Source organism: Raphanus sativus, unplaced genomic scaffold (assembly GCF_000801105.2).
Source record: "Raphanus sativus cultivar WK10039 unplaced genomic scaffold, ASM80110v3 Scaffold0072, whole genome shotgun sequence".
Taxonomy (NCBI): domain Eukaryota; kingdom Viridiplantae; phylum Streptophyta; class Magnoliopsida; order Brassicales; family Brassicaceae; genus Raphanus; species Raphanus sativus.
Window position 1 is genome coordinate 56079 of NW_026615395.1, and position 15958 is coordinate 72036.

At 37.6% G+C, this 15958-nt stretch overlaps 4 protein-coding genes across 4 annotated transcripts; 2 read left to right on the forward strand and 2 right to left on the reverse strand.

The window, feature by feature from the left end:
- The first annotated feature begins 54 nt into the window (after positions 1–54).
- Positions 55–611, forward strand: LOC108835141 (uncharacterized). Its single transcript, XM_018608429.2, has one exon. It carries the CDS (start codon positions 119–121, stop codon positions 431–433), a length of 315 nt encoding a protein of 104 aa, XP_018463931.1. The 5' UTR covers positions 55–118; the 3' UTR covers positions 434–611.
- Positions 612–1428: 817 nt separating this feature from the next.
- Positions 1429–3096, reverse strand: LOC108835140 (NADP-dependent alkenal double bond reductase P2). The gene is given in 5 exon segments (XM_056995895.1): positions 1429–1808; positions 1904–1986; positions 2194–2360; positions 2540–2786; positions 2821–3096. Coding segments are annotated over 5 exon segments (1122 nt in total). The 5' UTR covers positions 3067–3096; the 3' UTR covers position 1429.
- Positions 3097–4734: 1638 nt separating this feature from the next.
- On the forward strand, positions 4735–12717 carry LOC108829762 (protein EXPORTIN 1A). The gene is made up of 32 exons (XM_056995899.1): positions 4735–5011; positions 5256–5372; positions 5740–5832; positions 5916–5987; positions 6134–6241; positions 6310–6392; positions 6534–6672; positions 6787–6855; positions 6941–7018; positions 7212–7274; positions 7372–7416; positions 7555–7662; positions 7778–7876; positions 8018–8188; positions 8309–8368; positions 8596–8706; positions 8963–9060; positions 9175–9283; positions 9497–9562; positions 9651–9749; positions 9829–9909; positions 9983–10072; positions 10212–10297; positions 10419–10499; positions 10595–10777; positions 10959–11025; positions 11179–11289; positions 11415–11522; positions 11602–11739; positions 11847–11984; positions 12057–12161; positions 12251–12717. Exons 1-32 carry the CDS (start codon positions 4913–4915, stop codon positions 12371–12373), a joined length of 3198 nt encoding a protein of 1065 aa, XP_056851879.1. The 5' UTR covers positions 4735–4912; the 3' UTR covers positions 12374–12717.
- A 226-nt stretch (positions 12718–12943) lies between these two features.
- LOC108829752 (uncharacterized) lies at positions 12944–15612 on the reverse strand. The gene is made up of 8 exons (XM_018603348.2): positions 15362–15612; positions 14643–14726; positions 14429–14477; positions 14226–14322; positions 14069–14121; positions 13618–13680; positions 13240–13528; positions 12944–13135 (listed from the first exon to the last, which is right to left on the reverse strand). The coding sequence occupies exons 1-8, from the start codon at positions 15520–15522 to the stop codon at positions 13074–13076; spliced, it is 858 nt and encodes a 285-aa protein (XP_018458850.1). The 5' UTR covers positions 15523–15612; the 3' UTR covers positions 12944–13073.
- Positions 15613–15958: the final 346 nt, after the last annotated feature.

Genomic DNA, 15958 nt, shown 5'->3' on the forward strand with positions numbered 1-15958 from the left:
AGGACCTTTGATTGGGCCTAAATTAGGTTAGTATAACATTTTGGAAGAAGCAGCGACGTGCTTCACCCACCAATCACCATCTCGATCAAATTGAGATTTTTCGTTGGGGCGCTCGAAGATGGCAAGTGAAGGGGCGAAGGATCCATGGAAAGGAGAGGAGTGGGGGACGAGTGAGAATCAGAATCAGAAGAAGCAGACGAAGCCAAGTGGTGGTGGTGTAAAAATGGTGGCGAGAGCGAGAAAACAGATGCCGAGGGGACTCGAAGAGAAGTACGAAGCTTACTTCCTGCCGAGAAAGCCATGGCCATCGACTCTTGCCTTCTACGGAAGCTTCATACTTGGTGGGATCGGTGCTGGTATGCTTATAGAAGCTTGGATCAACAAAAAGGTCAAAGAAGATGGTGGAGTCGTTTGGGAATTCGACAAGAAGTGAAAAAGAGAATGCGATTCAACTCTTCAGATGTTTGGGTTTGTGTTTTTAAATTTGTTGTTGTAGGCAAACGCATTTTATCTATAGACAAAAGACTCTCGCTTGTTTTAGAACTACGCTGTAATAAGATACGCGACCATACATGTTTCAAACTGAAACGCATTTAAGTTGTTCGACGAAATACTTCTTTAGATAAAATGTTTCAAACTGTTTCTTACATAGTACCGACGAAAGTAAATATGATGAACCCACCAATGTTTACACTAGCAACACAACTACTTAAACGGTTTTGTAATTTGTTTATTTTAAGAACAACTCCATCGTCACTTGCAGCAGAATACAGGCCACAGCTTTTTGATTTCTCTCACTCAAGATCACGAGAAACCGCCACGAGATGTGTTCCCAATTTCTTCCCGCGGAAATAGTCCAGTGAGCGCATCAGGAGCGCTCTCGAGCCCATCAGCAACATCTTCGACATATATACTGAAGCACAAACTCCAATTCAGAGTAATTGTGCAAGTAATCAATGGCAACCTTGAATACGTATTTGTTTGTAGGCGATGAGAGAATCTTTGTTTGTTTAACGGTGGGGTTTAGTCTTTCAATTGAGTGTGAATATAGAAGAAGAGATCTTTACTTACCACTTTAAGGTATCATTAAGATCGTTTTCTTCCTCGTAGTTGAATGCAAAATCGAATCCAAACTTGTGCTTGAATGCAAAGAGTTATAGAGAAGCAATCTAAATGTAAAACCAATGAAGTCGAAACTAGTTGCATAAGCATAATTTCCTGCGCTATTTAAGTGCGATGCAAGTAATGTGGTAAATAGGATTCTGGAAGGTGATAATGTTCAAAACCATACCAAACCAATTCAATTACTCTTTTTAATGTAATTTTTGTCTTACAGAAACAATAAAGGAGAAGAAGAGAGAAGCTGTCTTTGTATATGGATAAATATTCTTAGTTATCCCAAACACACAACATTGACTAAATCTTGCTTTCACTCACGAGCAACCACAACAACTTGCTTCCCAACGTTCTTACCGTAGAACAGTCCAACAAGAGCTTCAGGAGCTTTCTCGAGTCCTTCAGCTACATCTTCCACGTAAGCTATCTTCTCTTCTTTGATACACGGAATCACAAACTCCAGAAACTTTGAGTATTTGTCGAAGAAATCAAAGACTACAAAGCCTTGAATGCGGATTCTCTTGTAGATTATGCTGGTTAGATTGTGTACACCTTCTTGATCCTCAAGGTTGTACTGTGAGATCATTCCACATACAGCGATACGCCCGTGAATGTTCATGTTTGAGAGCACCGCGTCAAGCATTTTGCCTCCTACGTTCTCAAAGTATATGTCAATGCCTTTGGGAAAACACCTAGGGACAAAAAAGGAAGAAGAGAAGTTCTCATGCGTTAGTAAAAGAGCAGTTCATATAAGATATATAGACATCACATAAGTGGGTTATTGAACCTTTTCAGGGCAGCACTAAGGTCTTGTTCTTCCTTGTAGTTAAATGCATCATCAAACCCAAACTTGTTTTTGAGGAGATCAACCTAATCATCACAAAAATAAGCAAAAGGCAAGTCAATCTCTTGAAAGAACACCAAGACACAAAGAAATAAAACTAGTGTTGGATAAAATATCACAAATCGAAAACTTAAATGGCTAAATAATTATAAGGAACTTGGACCACGCTAATTGGTTTTAATTTGGAAACCATAAAACTTAACAACTAGAAATGATGATCAGTAATGTGTCACCTTTTCTTTACTTCCAGCACTCCCAACAACATAACAACCCATCATTTTAGCAAACTGTCCCACAAGCTGTCCAACTGCACCAGATGCAGCCGATACATAGACGGTCTCTCCTTTCTTAGGGGAACATACTTCATAAAATCCAGCATATGCAGTCATACCGGGCATGCCTATGAGGAAGAGAGAAAAGCCATGAAGGAGAGTATATATATCCAGACATACTATACTACTTACACATGGGTACAACGTTCAACTTCATGATCTCTGCCTGAACCCAAGACTCACTCTTGGGACACTATCAAATGATTCCTTACAACAAAAACAAGAGCAAGGCCGAGATAGAACATACCGAGAAGTCCAGTGTAGTAGGATAATGGAACATGGGTGTCATGGATCTTGAAATGAATTTCAGGAGTAATAACACTATACTCCTCCCATCCAACGATTCCCCAAAGTAAGTCGCCTTGTTTATAGTCTGGATGACCAGACTCTATCACTCTAGACACTCCAAACCCTAAGATCGGCTACACCAAACACACAATGGTGCAATCAACACGGGATAGAGAGAGAGACTATAACACATGTATTATAGTCAACTAGTTTGAAATATAAGTAGGTTGTACGTCGTACCTTTCCGGGAGTGAAACCTTGAGCAAGAGCGAGAGCAGAGGGCTTCCCCATACGACTCCTCATGTAAGGATCGCAGGACAGGTAGAGATTCTTCACCAGAACCGAGTTAGACCCCTCCGGAAGACTAAGTTCTACGGTGGTGGTAGTGATCTCAAAATCAGACTCCTTAGGGAAACCACTCACGTAGTCTCTTAGTATGACCTGCTTGTTCGTAGCCGTCGCTCCACCATTTCCTCCGGTACTCATCGTTTACTTCTCTAAGATTCACTTCTTAGTTCGAGGTGTTGTTGGTTACTTTCTTGGAGGATTCGACTGCTTGCTTTTATAGAGCTACGATGGTTTCAAGTGTGACGTCATTGCTGATTCGCCACTTTCTGCGGTCACAGTTCTTTTTCTCATTTCTCATACTTTCCATTTTGATAAGATTTCTTTCCTTTTTTACAATTATTTTTCAGCTTAAACTTCTCACAAATGATTTTGGAAAGAATATATATTTTTAATTGCAAGATATTTCGTATTTTTATTCCTTTGCAATGCCATTATCTGCAGTATACTCTGTACCTGTCACTCATAAAATATTATTTATTGATTGAAATAAAATTATTTGATAAAAAAGGAGATAGTAATAAAACTCGAGGATGAGGATTTGATGGTGTAACAACTATAAGAAGCAAAACAAAGTGTTCATAAAACACACATATATATAACTGTTTGAGAGTCCTTCAGATCGATTTGTACAACAAACATACTAATTTTATTTAGACTAATAACCACATGAGTGCATAAATAAGCTTTTAACTTTATTTTCTAATATCCACTGTGGTGTTAGTAATTTTTTATTACAAATATATATTTTTTAAAAAGACTTATTGTTACGGAGATTTTAGACATTAGTGTTTTTGTACATGTGATGTTAATATTTTTATGGCGCGCCTGGAGTAAACATTGCACAGAAAAACACAAAGCAAATATCAATTTCCTAGCTCCCTACAATTCATGCAAAGATAGAGCCATGTGGCCCATACAACAAGCCACACAAAAACTATTTGTTACAAGACGTCCAACTTCAGCTGCTACTTACAGGACAAATGTATATAAACGTCGTGGAATACAAGTTTGATCAGCAAAACTTCAGTAAGTTATTTGCTTACAATATAGAGCCAAGCAATGCAATTACATCAACAACTGTTGCGGCACTGAAAAAAATGTAGTATATGACCCCAGCAAGAACAATGAGACAGACTTTTTTTTTTGGTAAATGGCTTTACAATGAGACAGACATGTCTTGACATATAAAATATAAAGTGAAGAAACTGTAAGCATTGAATTCTCTATAACATTGAGCTTGATGTAAATCTACAGTACCTAGCTTGGAATAGATTTTGATCAAGTTCACTACAAAAAGACAACGGATATGAAAGGGTGAGGACATATAAAGCCACCAAGACCACCAAGAATTAAAGACCTCCTTCCAAGTCTCTCATAAATTTTAATTTGCTAGATAATTATTTCATAAACACTGTTAATAAAATAATTAATTTATTTTGTCTAACGACTATAACTTGAAGACGATTTTTTTTGCAAATAATTAAGTTAAAATCTGTAAATGAAAGCCATTTACATTAGTATTTACAAAATTACCTGTAAATTAATATTTATTCACTACATTTCCTACAGATAAATATTTTTATATAATAATATTTTTACAATATCATCGGTAAAACAATGGTCAGCAGAAAACCTTTGATAAATGTAAGTAAACTTTAAATTTTAAAGTCCCTTTGTAAATAAATAGGAAAGTAATAAAACATAGTTTAGAGAGGAGGGAAAAAAGAGAGTTAAAATAAATAATTTTACCGGAGGAAAATAAAAATTCAAAGTCATTCGTCTGCGTCAATCTAAAGCTGCCTCCGAGAGAACTCTCTCTCTCTCTCTTTATAGGCTCCTCCTCTCCTCCTTTTCCGCTCTCTTCTCTCTCTAGATTTTTGTCCCCTTCATCTCTCTCTCTCTCTTCCCCTAGGGTATTTTCCTTCTCACACTCACTGTTAACAGTCGAAACATTCTACTCCGGACTTCGCACATCTCTCCCGCCATGGCGGCCGAGAAGCTAAGAGACTTGAGCCAGCCGATTGACGTCGCCGTGCTCGACGCCACCGTTGCCGCCTTCTTCGTCACCGGATCTAAGGAAGAGGTACTTCAATTTCATCTTCCTGTTCGTCGGAAAACTTGATTTGACGAATGGTAGCATAGTTTTGCGTTGTAGTGTTCTCGATTGGCTTAAGCCAGTTCTATTCAATTGCTCATTAGGCTAAGCTGAAAGTGACTTTCGTTCTCTCTCGGTTATTCAGATCTTCCTTTGGTTATAGATTATTCAAGTCATTTGTATCTGAGTTATTTACATTGAATTAATCGACACTGCTCCCATCCATGTACAGAGAGCTGCTGCTGACCAGATTTTGCGGGATTTGCAAGCTAATCCTGAGATGTGGCTTCAAGTTGTACACATTCTTCAGAACACAAAGAGCATGGATACCAAGTTCTTTGCCCTTCAGGTGAGTTTGTATTATACACCCTTTCTGGCCTTCTTTACATTAGCTGTCCTTTGCGTAATACGAACAGTTAAGTTGTTAGGCTCTCGCATCTGTTGATTATACGCGTTGCTGTCAGCATTTTTTTCTTTCCTTATAGGATATGAAATTAACTCTCTGGATGTTAGTATTTAGTCGATAAGTGAGTGCTATGCATTAACCCAAGCTATTTTTTTTAGATAAAAGTTGGCAACTTGGCATAGAAATACGGTTATTTAGAATGAAAAATCTTTGGCATATTTTATGTTCTAATAGAAGTATAATACTGTTAATTAAAACTCTACTTTTAAGATACGTGACAAAGAGATATCACTTTGGGATTTGCTATCAGGTTCTAGAAGGTGTTATAAAGTACAGATGGAATGCACTACCTGTTGAACAACGAGATGGAATGAAAAATTACATCTCGGAGGTCATTGTACAGGTATATATACTTCTGGAGGCCTTGGGGTTGTTCTCTGGATTAAACTTTTGGAAGCTATGCTAACAATGATATTTGCCTTGCAGCTCTCCAGCAATGAAGCATCTTTCAGATCGGAAAGGCTCTATGTCAACAAGCTCAATGTTATCCTGGTTCAGGTATCTTCAGCACTGCCTACTAATATCCATTGCATTTGCCTTAGTTGTTATTAGTCAATTTCGTTTATGCTTACAACCGCTGGCTCATCCCACCTCGTTGGCCTTTTTAATATTCTGGCATAACATATATTGTTATACATTCACAGATAGTGAAGCATGATTGGCCGGCAAAGTGGACAAGCTTCATTCCCGATCTAGTTGCGGCTGCTAAAACTAGCGAAACTATCTGCGAAAATTGCATGATCATTTTGAAAGTAAGAAAACTTACTTGATTCTTTAATCGGTTTCTCACTGGAAACAATAACACGTCTTTCTTTGTCAGCTCCTAAGCGAAGAGGTTTTTGATTTCTCAAGAGGAGAAATGACTCAGCAAAAGATTAAAGAGCTGAAACAATCTCTAAACAGGTATGCCAGACTTTCGGAGAATATTATATTTAGTCTTGCGAAATATTAGTTCTTCAAACTCTATTAAGTATCTTGAATATGTAACTTAAGTGACGTCGGATCTATCATTTTTGTTTATCTATGGTGTTTTTTTATGTGCAGCGAGTTTAAACTCATTCACGAGTTATGCCTCTATGTCCTCTCAGCTTCACAAAGACAGGATCTTATACGTTCAACACTCTCTGCTTTGCATGCCTATCTTTCATGGATTCCGTTGGGCTATATTTTTGAGTCTCCTTTGGTAATAGACTTTAATCAAAGAGAGATTGATGCTGATAGATTTAAAATAAGATAGATAGTGATATTGATTGGCACCACAATTATGTTTTCTGATATCTGTTCCGGCTGTTTACAGCTTGAGACCCTCCTTAAGTTCTTTCCTATACCAGCATATAGGAATCTCACGCTTCAATGTCTGACCGAGGTACTTGATAATTTTTTGTTCTGCTTTCTTATTGCCAATTGAATGCGTCATTTAATTTTCTGTTGGCTTGAACTTTGTCTGACAGATTGCAGCTCTCAACTTCGGAGACTTTTACAATGTCCAATATGTGAAGATGTACACCATATTTATAGGGCAGCTGCAGGTATATTAGTTATCTTCTTGTGCTGCTTCTATTTGTATTATCATATTTTTACATGTTCTTCCATTAAACCCTGATCAATAAACTACATTCCGATTCTTCTAATTTCGTTTTTGTGAGTGAATGTAGCAATTTGGTCTACTCCATGCTTGTGTTGGCTTCTTGCCTGATGATCTACACTTTTTCATGTTTGCAGACCATTCTTTCACCGGGCACAACCATCCCTGAGGCATATTCAAACGGAAGTGGTGAAGAACAAGTAAGTATTTTTGTGCCTTTGGTTTTGAGGCAACCCTTTGATTTGAATAACTTATCAAGGCAAGGTTATGACTCTGTGTTTCTTATGTCACCTTTAGGCATTTATCCAGAACTTGGCCCTTTTTTTCACTTCGTTTTTCAAGGTAAATCTTTTTCTTTGTTCGAGTTGGAAATCTAGTCTTTTGGTTACTGGAATTCTGGTTTGCGTTTTAATGCTTCCAGCACTCATCATCATCTATTTCTTAACTATTTTTTTTTGTGCAACTATTATTTTTATGCAGTTTCATATACGAGTCTTGGAATCAGCGCCAGATACTGTCGCCTTATTACTTACGGGTCTCGAATATCTCATCAATATATCATATGTCGATGACACCGAAGTCTTTAAGGTATGTAAATTGCTGTTAATACAGTTGTGTATTTTATTTTCCCCTTAGTAATTGTTTTATGCGCTTTGCCCGCCATCTGAAAATGACAATTTTTGCTTGCGTGTGGATTGGGCAGGTTTGTTTGGACTACTGGAACACGTTGGTTTTGGAGCTGTTTGATGCACATCATAATTCTGATAACCCTGCAGCAAGTGTAAACCTGATGAGATTGCAGGTAATATGGATTCCTTAGACTAATACGGATAAATTTTTTTATATTCGTAAGATTGAAGGGTTGATAGTCTAGTTGTATATATTATTAGTTGGACTGTCTTTGCTTAATTTGGGTTACCACCTTTGATTTGCATATTTCCAGATGCCTCAAGTCCTGCAACGGCGTCAACTTTATTCTAACCCAATGTCCAAATTAAGAGGGTTAATGATCAGCCGAATGGCGAAGCCTGAAGAAGTGCTTATTGTTGAAGATGAAAATGGGAATATCGTCCGTGAAACTATGAAGGACAATGATGTTCTTGTCCAGTACAAGGTACTGAATTCTTGTCCATTTCATTTAGTTAGATATATAATTCATTGAAATATTTCTAATTCAAACTCGTTGGTTATCCTTTTTGATGTATTACCCATTTTTATTTTTCTAAAATTGCAGATAATGCGGGAGACATTAATCTATCTCTCACACCTTGATCATGATGATACTGAAAAGCAGGTACAGTGTGACCTTGATATAATGGTGTGTGCACATTGATTTGTGAAATGTTGAGGATTAACAGCCGGGGGGATGGGTGTTTACGGATGAGATTTTCTTTAGTAGTATCCCAAATTTAGAAGCTCTAACATTGACATGTTGTTAGCTATGAGTTTTTATGGTAGCTGTCTTTTAAGTCTGTTTCATGCTGTTATGCTGAAGTGAACATCTGATTGTCCCTTTAAAAGATGTTGAGGAAGCTAAACAAACAATTAAGCGGGGAGGAATGGGCATGGAACAATTTGAATACACTATGCTGGGCTATTGGGTCTATTTCTGGATCTATGGCAGAAGATCAGGTAAATTTTGTTACTAGAGCTCAGACTGTGTCCTTTTTCCTTTTCACATAAATGGAAGTGTTGATACAGTTCATTTCCATCTATTTGCTAGTGTACCTTAATTTCCTTGAAGATATCTTATTCAAAAAGATTGGCAGTTTGAAATTTATTCTTAATTATTTTCTCTCATTGCCCCCACATTTCATGACTGCACGGTGTTCAACCTTTTGGTTCTGTGCCAACGGATGATTTGAGTTCCATTTTTTTCTTTTCTCAGGAAAATAGATTTTTGGTCATGGTCATTCGAGATTTGTTAAATTTATGCGAGATTACCAAAGGAAAAGACAATAAAGCTGTCATTGCTAGCAACATTATGTAAGTTTGCTCCTTCATATTCTGCTGAGTTTCTTCCTGGTTGTTGAACTTCTGTTTTGTAGTATATTCTATTTCTCTCAAGGCCACACTAAATTTATACATACTTAACTGCAGGTATGTAGTTGGTCAGTATCCAAGGTTTTTAAGGGCCCATTGGAAGTTTCTGAAGACAGTTGTGAATAAGCTGTTTGAGTTTATGCATGAGACGCATCCTGGTGTTCAGGTACCGCTCCCAAACTCTAGATATCCTGAGATGTTCATAGGTTCGTATTAATAATGTATTATTAGCTGTTAAAGTACGAGAATAAGGTTTATATAAGCTCTTGAATGCTCATCTGCTCAAGCTAGCATCTGACTCTTTTTTAGTCCAAGTTTTCTTTCATAAGATTTGCACCTTTCTAAGTACAGATGCCTAATACTTACGTTTACTTTTCAGGACATGGCCTGTGATACATTTTTGAAAATAGTTCAGAAGTGCAAACGTAAATTTGTTATTGTTCAGGTTTGTATCATTATGTTCAATCCACCTTTCTTATCCTTCCATTGTCTTCCGGATGAGCTCCTAGTTATATAGTTCACTGTGCTTCCAGGTTGGAGAGAGGGAACCGTTTGTATCTGAACTTCTATCTGGCCTTGCAGCAACTGTTCAAGATCTTGAGCCTCATCAAATTCACTCATTTTATGAATCTGTAAGTTTTCCAGATGTGGTTTTAGTTTGCCAGTCAGAGTTATATCTGTGTTGGGATTTCATGGTTTTTCTGTCTCCAGGTTGGTACTATGATCCATGCAGAATCAGATCCGCTGAAGAGAGATGAATATCTACAGAGGTTGATGGAACTCCCAAACGAGGTACGTTAATTAAAAATGTGTCTGCTAAACTTTTGTACATAGTTGGCTAAAAATGTTCTGTTTTACAATATAGAAATGGGCAGAAATCATAGGACAGGCACGCCATAGTGTAGAATTCCTCAAGGATCCAGGTGTGATACGTACAGTGCTTAATATTCTACAGGTCTGATTTCTTACCTATTCCTCAGAATGCATTATTATATCAAATCATGTGATCTTAATAGTCGAGTTTGTGTATATGCTGGTGTTTAGATAAATGATTTTACTGCAGGGTATAACTATTTCCATGTGTTACCATGCAGACGAACACTAGTGCTGCTACTTCACTAGGAACGGACTTCTTATCCCAAATTTCCTTGATATTTCTGGATATGCTCAACGTATACAGGTATATCCATCATTCTAGTCTTTTAATAGTTGACGTATCTTTCTTGCGTTGTTTTAGTTGAGAGGCTCACAGAGCTATTTCCATGTGTTTTTACGTGTTATTTTCTCCATGGCTGCACCAGAATGTACAGTGAGCTTGTGTCAACCAGCATTACTGATGGGGGCCCATATGCGTCCAAGACATCTTTTGTAAAACTCTTAAGGTTTGTTTTGTTGTTTTCGTCAGATACACAAGGTTCTTAATGCCCACTATTTGATAAACTGGAATAACTATATATTGTAATGCTTTGCTGTACAGATCTGTTAAGAGGGAGACCCTTAAGCTGATAGAAACCTTCTTAGACAAAGCCGAAGACCAACCGCACATAGGGAAACAATTTGTGTCTCCAATGATGGAGTATGTACTTGCTGACTATGCGAGGAATGTGCCTGATGCTAGGGAATCAGAAGTTCTTTCACTTTTCGCAACGATCATAAACAAGTATGCCTCTGATTTGATGATGTGTGCCGTAGTAATTCAGATTGTGTACCATCTAACTAGTTCCAGATTGTTGTCTTCCTAATCATCATATTATCCATGCATAAATTCAAAACTTACTGCTAGATTTGATTTGGAACTTTACTTCTCTTGAAACTGGCATGATTTTGATTTGTTCTTTCAGGTACAAGGCAACAATGTTAGATGACGTACCAAACATATTTGAAGCTGTTTTCCAGTGTACATTGGAGGTAATATAACTTTGGGACTGTGTTTTTTGTTGCTCACGTTACAGCTGTTAATATAAACGAGGAGACTTGGCATTTTCATTGCTGTAAAGGAAAATGCTTCGTATACTATATTGACACTTTTTTCGTTTTTTTTTCCTTTCCATCCTTCTGCAGATGATAACTAAGAACTTTGAAGATTATCCGGAACACCGCCTCAAGTTTTTCTCATTACTCCGTGCTATTGCTACATTTTGTTTCCCTGCCTTGATAAAGTTGTCAAGTCAGGTATGACAATATGTTTTTGCATTTATATTTTTCCTTCGTGTGATCTGAAAAGCGTATGGCCTTATCCAAGTCTTGTCTCATTATTCAGATATTTTCTTTACTGTTCTGTCATTTTTTTGCATCAGCAACTGAAGCTAGTGATGGATTCAATTATCTGGGCATTCAGACATACTGAGAGAAATATCGCTGAAACTGGGCTTAATCTTTTGCTTGAGATGCTGAAGAACTTTCAGGTTTGGTGTTCGTTTCCCTTGTTTTAGCTCTTCTGTTGTTTTGGGCACCTGGTCTAACATTTGTCTCTGATTGTGACAGCAATCTGCGTTCTGTAATCAATTCTTCCGGTCATACTTCATACAAATCGAGCAAGAAATATTTGCTGTGTTGACTGATACATTTCATAAGCCTGGCTTCAAGCTGCATGTGCTGGTACTGCAGCATCTGTTTTGCCTGGTAAAACCGTCTCTCTTCTCCCATCTTATCTTATTGTTGGCCCTGAGTATGCTTTGGAAATGGTTTATTCTATACGCTTAGACGTCTCTGTTGATTATAACATTCAGGTTGAGAGCGGTGCTCTGACGGAACCTCTGTGGGATACTGCAACCGTACCTTACCCGTATCCGAACAACGCAGCCTTTGTTCGTGAATACACCATTAAGCTATTGAGTTCTTCATTCCCCAACATGACTGCAGCAGAGGTAAGTAAACCAGTAGTTTTGCTTTTACAGTTCTCTTGTTGTTCAAGTCTGATATTCAATTAATATATATAGGTCACACAATTTGTGAATGGACTCTACGAGTCGAGAATTGACCCGTCTGAATTCAAGAAAAACATTCGGGACTTCCTTGTACAGTCCAAGGAATTTTCTGCTCAGGTTAATACTAACTTTTCTTTGACTAAGCATTCAATCAATTGCTACTAAAAGAACTCGAGACTAATTTGTTGAATCCAACCAACTTTCAGGATAACAAAGACCTCTACGCTGAGGAAGCAGCAGCGCAGAGAGAGCAAGAGCGTCAAAGAATGCTTTCGATTCCTGGGCTTGTTGCTCCTAATGAGATTCAAGACGAGATGGTGGACTCCTAAAGTAAGGCTGCAACAAAGAAGAAAGTTTTTTTTCCCGTTTTTGTAGGTTTTGGAATGAGTAAAGAGTTGAGGAGAGGTTTTATCTGTGCTGCCATTTTTGCCTTTCTAATTTGATTTTGAGAATTGGAAAAGCAAGAAAACAGAGATATATGCGGGTATATTAGTGGCTTGTTTGGTTGATTAATTGGTTTTTAATGTAGATTTTAAACATGGTTGGCTCATTTTAGCGTCACTATTAAGTCCTTTGTCGGGTGCTTTTGTTACAGATTCGAGTGATTCGCGTTTTAGGTGCAAGACATTGTTTAACTCTATAATTGCTACCATTAATAGAAAATTGTTCTTTCCTTGTTTGTCCATAACTCGATTTAATTAAAAATGTTAACAGCATCCAACAATCCTTTGAAATAATTTTCTTGGTTGAGATAAACTTTTTCATACTCTCAATGGAAGTGTTCTTACTATTTGATCATGCACAAAGCTTATCCAAAAATCCACTTGCACAAAACAGAAACTTTTTTTTTGTCACTGAAACAGAAACCTTCTTTAAGACTAATATTATAGCGAAAGATCAAGATCCAAGAATGTCTCCTCTCATAGAACAAACATTATATTCAATCACAGTTTTCAAAGCTTTATAATGTTTTTTCTTTTGAGCAAAAAGCTTTATCATGTTTAGATTGTCTCTCTTGAGGCATACAATTCAAGGCAACCGTGGGTCTCCCTCCTCTGCAGCCATTGGATCCGATGATGGTTTTGCAGCAGCTAGAGAAGAAAATTTGACAAAATCAATATGATAAACAAAACATGTCCAAATATAATTATCAAAACGAATAGAAGAACGATAACAACAAAATCAGGTACTTAACTGATTTCGCTTGATGTTTCACTCTCACTGGCCGTCGTCGTCGTCATTGTCTCTGATGGTTCATCGATTGTTTCCATGTCAATGGTCATTGCGTCATCAACATCTGCTTCTTCTTCTTCTACCTCTGTCATTATCTCATCCTTGTCACCTCCCACCACTGCCTCAATTCCATTTGCTTGTGTCCCGTTTGCTGCAGCCGTTTCTGTGTCTTCCGTTGCTGCGTTTGTTTCTTCAGTGGTTTGTGATTGCGGTTCCGTACTGATGGATAGCATAGAAGTAACCAACAGATTCTGCAAAGAATCAGAAAAGCTTCCACATTATCAATGAAGATAAATATTATAAGTATGACATCACAAAGGTAATGATTTCAAATTTGAACCTTTTCTAATGCAAGAGCAAGCTTTAAGAGCTTTGGGTAGATGCTCCTTGCAGCCAAAAGGATCTGTTGAAACACAAATAAATCAACATGCTGCGTAGTTATAAACTTCTAAACAAATAAGAGAGGACTATCATATGATACATGCATGGCATGTTTTGAAAAGTATAGCTTTGACAAGAGTAGCAAATGGCTAGTGTATAATCTCCCAGTCTACAAAGATGCGTTTAAACTTGTAAATATAGAAACAATCCTGAGATATATCATAAGTTCAAAGAACTAAGTTGGTTTAGGAATCAATGAGGATGGAGGGAAACAGAGTGAAGGTATGGAGTCAACTGATTCTTTGTCTTTACAACGCAAGTGACTTGGTTTTATTAAATTATGCCTAGCTGATAAGAACATGGTATCTCCGACATTGAAGTAACCACAATCAGCATACGCACTTACTTACCTCACAGAGTCTCTGCAGTGTAAATGGAGGACCTTCGTCGAAACTAAGAAGAGCTGTGAAACAAGACAAATACAAACAAAATTAATCGTAATTCAAATGCGAAATAAAAGGTCACTGGGTAAAAAAGTAACAGAACTGACAAACGAGAGAAATAGACCTTCGTCCAATCGACTAACCAGCTCTGAATATGTTTCACCTAGGGCTTCCTTTTGTTGCTCGTCCGTCATCGTTGCCTCAGGATATTCTGACAGAACCTTTACAGCGCACCCATATAGATAGTTAGATACCAAAACCATCAGAATTAACGTGGTATGGTAGTATGCATTACAATTTACAAGCACAATGCTGGTGGTAACATACCTTCTTCAACCACCAAGATAGCGATGCCTTTAGTTTCTCCCAATCCTGCCTGTAATATTACAAGGCAAGAAAACTAATCAACTAGAAGGAAGTAGCAATACAGAGATGAAACCCTAAAACCTATAGTTACTCTAGAAAGAAAGCCACTCATCAATGTTATTTTTAACCAACCATACCATACCTACTCAAAGCAATTAAAAAAGGTAGGAATTACCAGAACTTCCCGGAAGATGCAACTGCTTCTAATGTGCCCTTAACTTCTTCCTCAGACAACATTTCTGCTTTCTGCAAAGCTCCTCTGCAAAAAGGAAGATAACTCTGTTTTAGCACAGAAATGAAGTATTTCGTAAATGAGTCACTTGACGACATGAACAAACAAACAAACAGAAACAAAAGAAGCACAAACACGAAGGTAATGTCAACACAGAAAATTAGCCTCAGGAGTTTTCCAACACAGAAAAAAAAAAAGAAGTCAGAAGGTCACACACAAAGCCATCAATGGAAACAGAGCGTATCAAAAAGAAGGTATGTGAAGCTAGAAACAAGAACTCGTGACCTCATCTTGCAACAAAACAAGCCTAATGGTGAAGCAAATATAAACCTGACTGTTGTTCATGCGTTATCCTAAACAAACATACACAAGATCATGATATTCACGCGACCAGCAGCATAACAAAGCTTAAATCAGATCTAAACTCGTAAGTAAACCTAGATCCGGAGCCAACATCAGAAGCGTAGAAGTCACTCTCGTGGATTCGGAACTCAGATATCCAAGAAACCAAACTCTAAAGTACACTATATGAAGTTATGAACTAAGCATTAGTAACTTATGGAGAAGAGGTTGAAGATCATTCATTCAAGCACGCAATTAGTGGTGGAAACTGAAGATTCCGAGTGAGTGACCGACGACTGAAGAAAGGAAAGGGAATGTACGGTTGCTCGGGAAGTTCGGGCAGTGCGAGGTGATCCTGGCGTGGAATGCCGTCGACGAGAGGAGGAGGATCGATGGAGTAAGTGTTGTTGGGAGGCTCACGATCCAATGATGATGATGGCATCTCCGTCGTTGTAGCTTGAGAGTAATCTTCAGAACTCATGGAAGAACCACTGAATCCTGAATCCGCAATTTGGCTCAGACCCGACCCGAATCCAATTCGATTCGATTCGATTCGACCCGATCGATGGTCATATTGTAATGCTCGATTTATATAAAAACCAAAGGTGAATAAAAAATAATATTTTGGGTGAGGTGTTTTTATCTTCTTTGTCCCGTAGCACTCAAATCTTTTTTTTTTTTAACAACCACTCAAATCTGTACAAATTAAAGGGGAATTTCTTTTTTTTTTCTTTTTTTTCTTTTGTTCAGATTGTTTCTACTTTTTCTTTAACACAAAACCCTCCTACTATCACTTATTAACATTTTAAACCATCAATTTTTTCATAAAAGAACATTCAATTTGGCTTATCTTTTCATCAAATGAAAAAATTCACTGAAACTGTTTATTTATGAGTAAAAATTGATGTGTCAGTTTT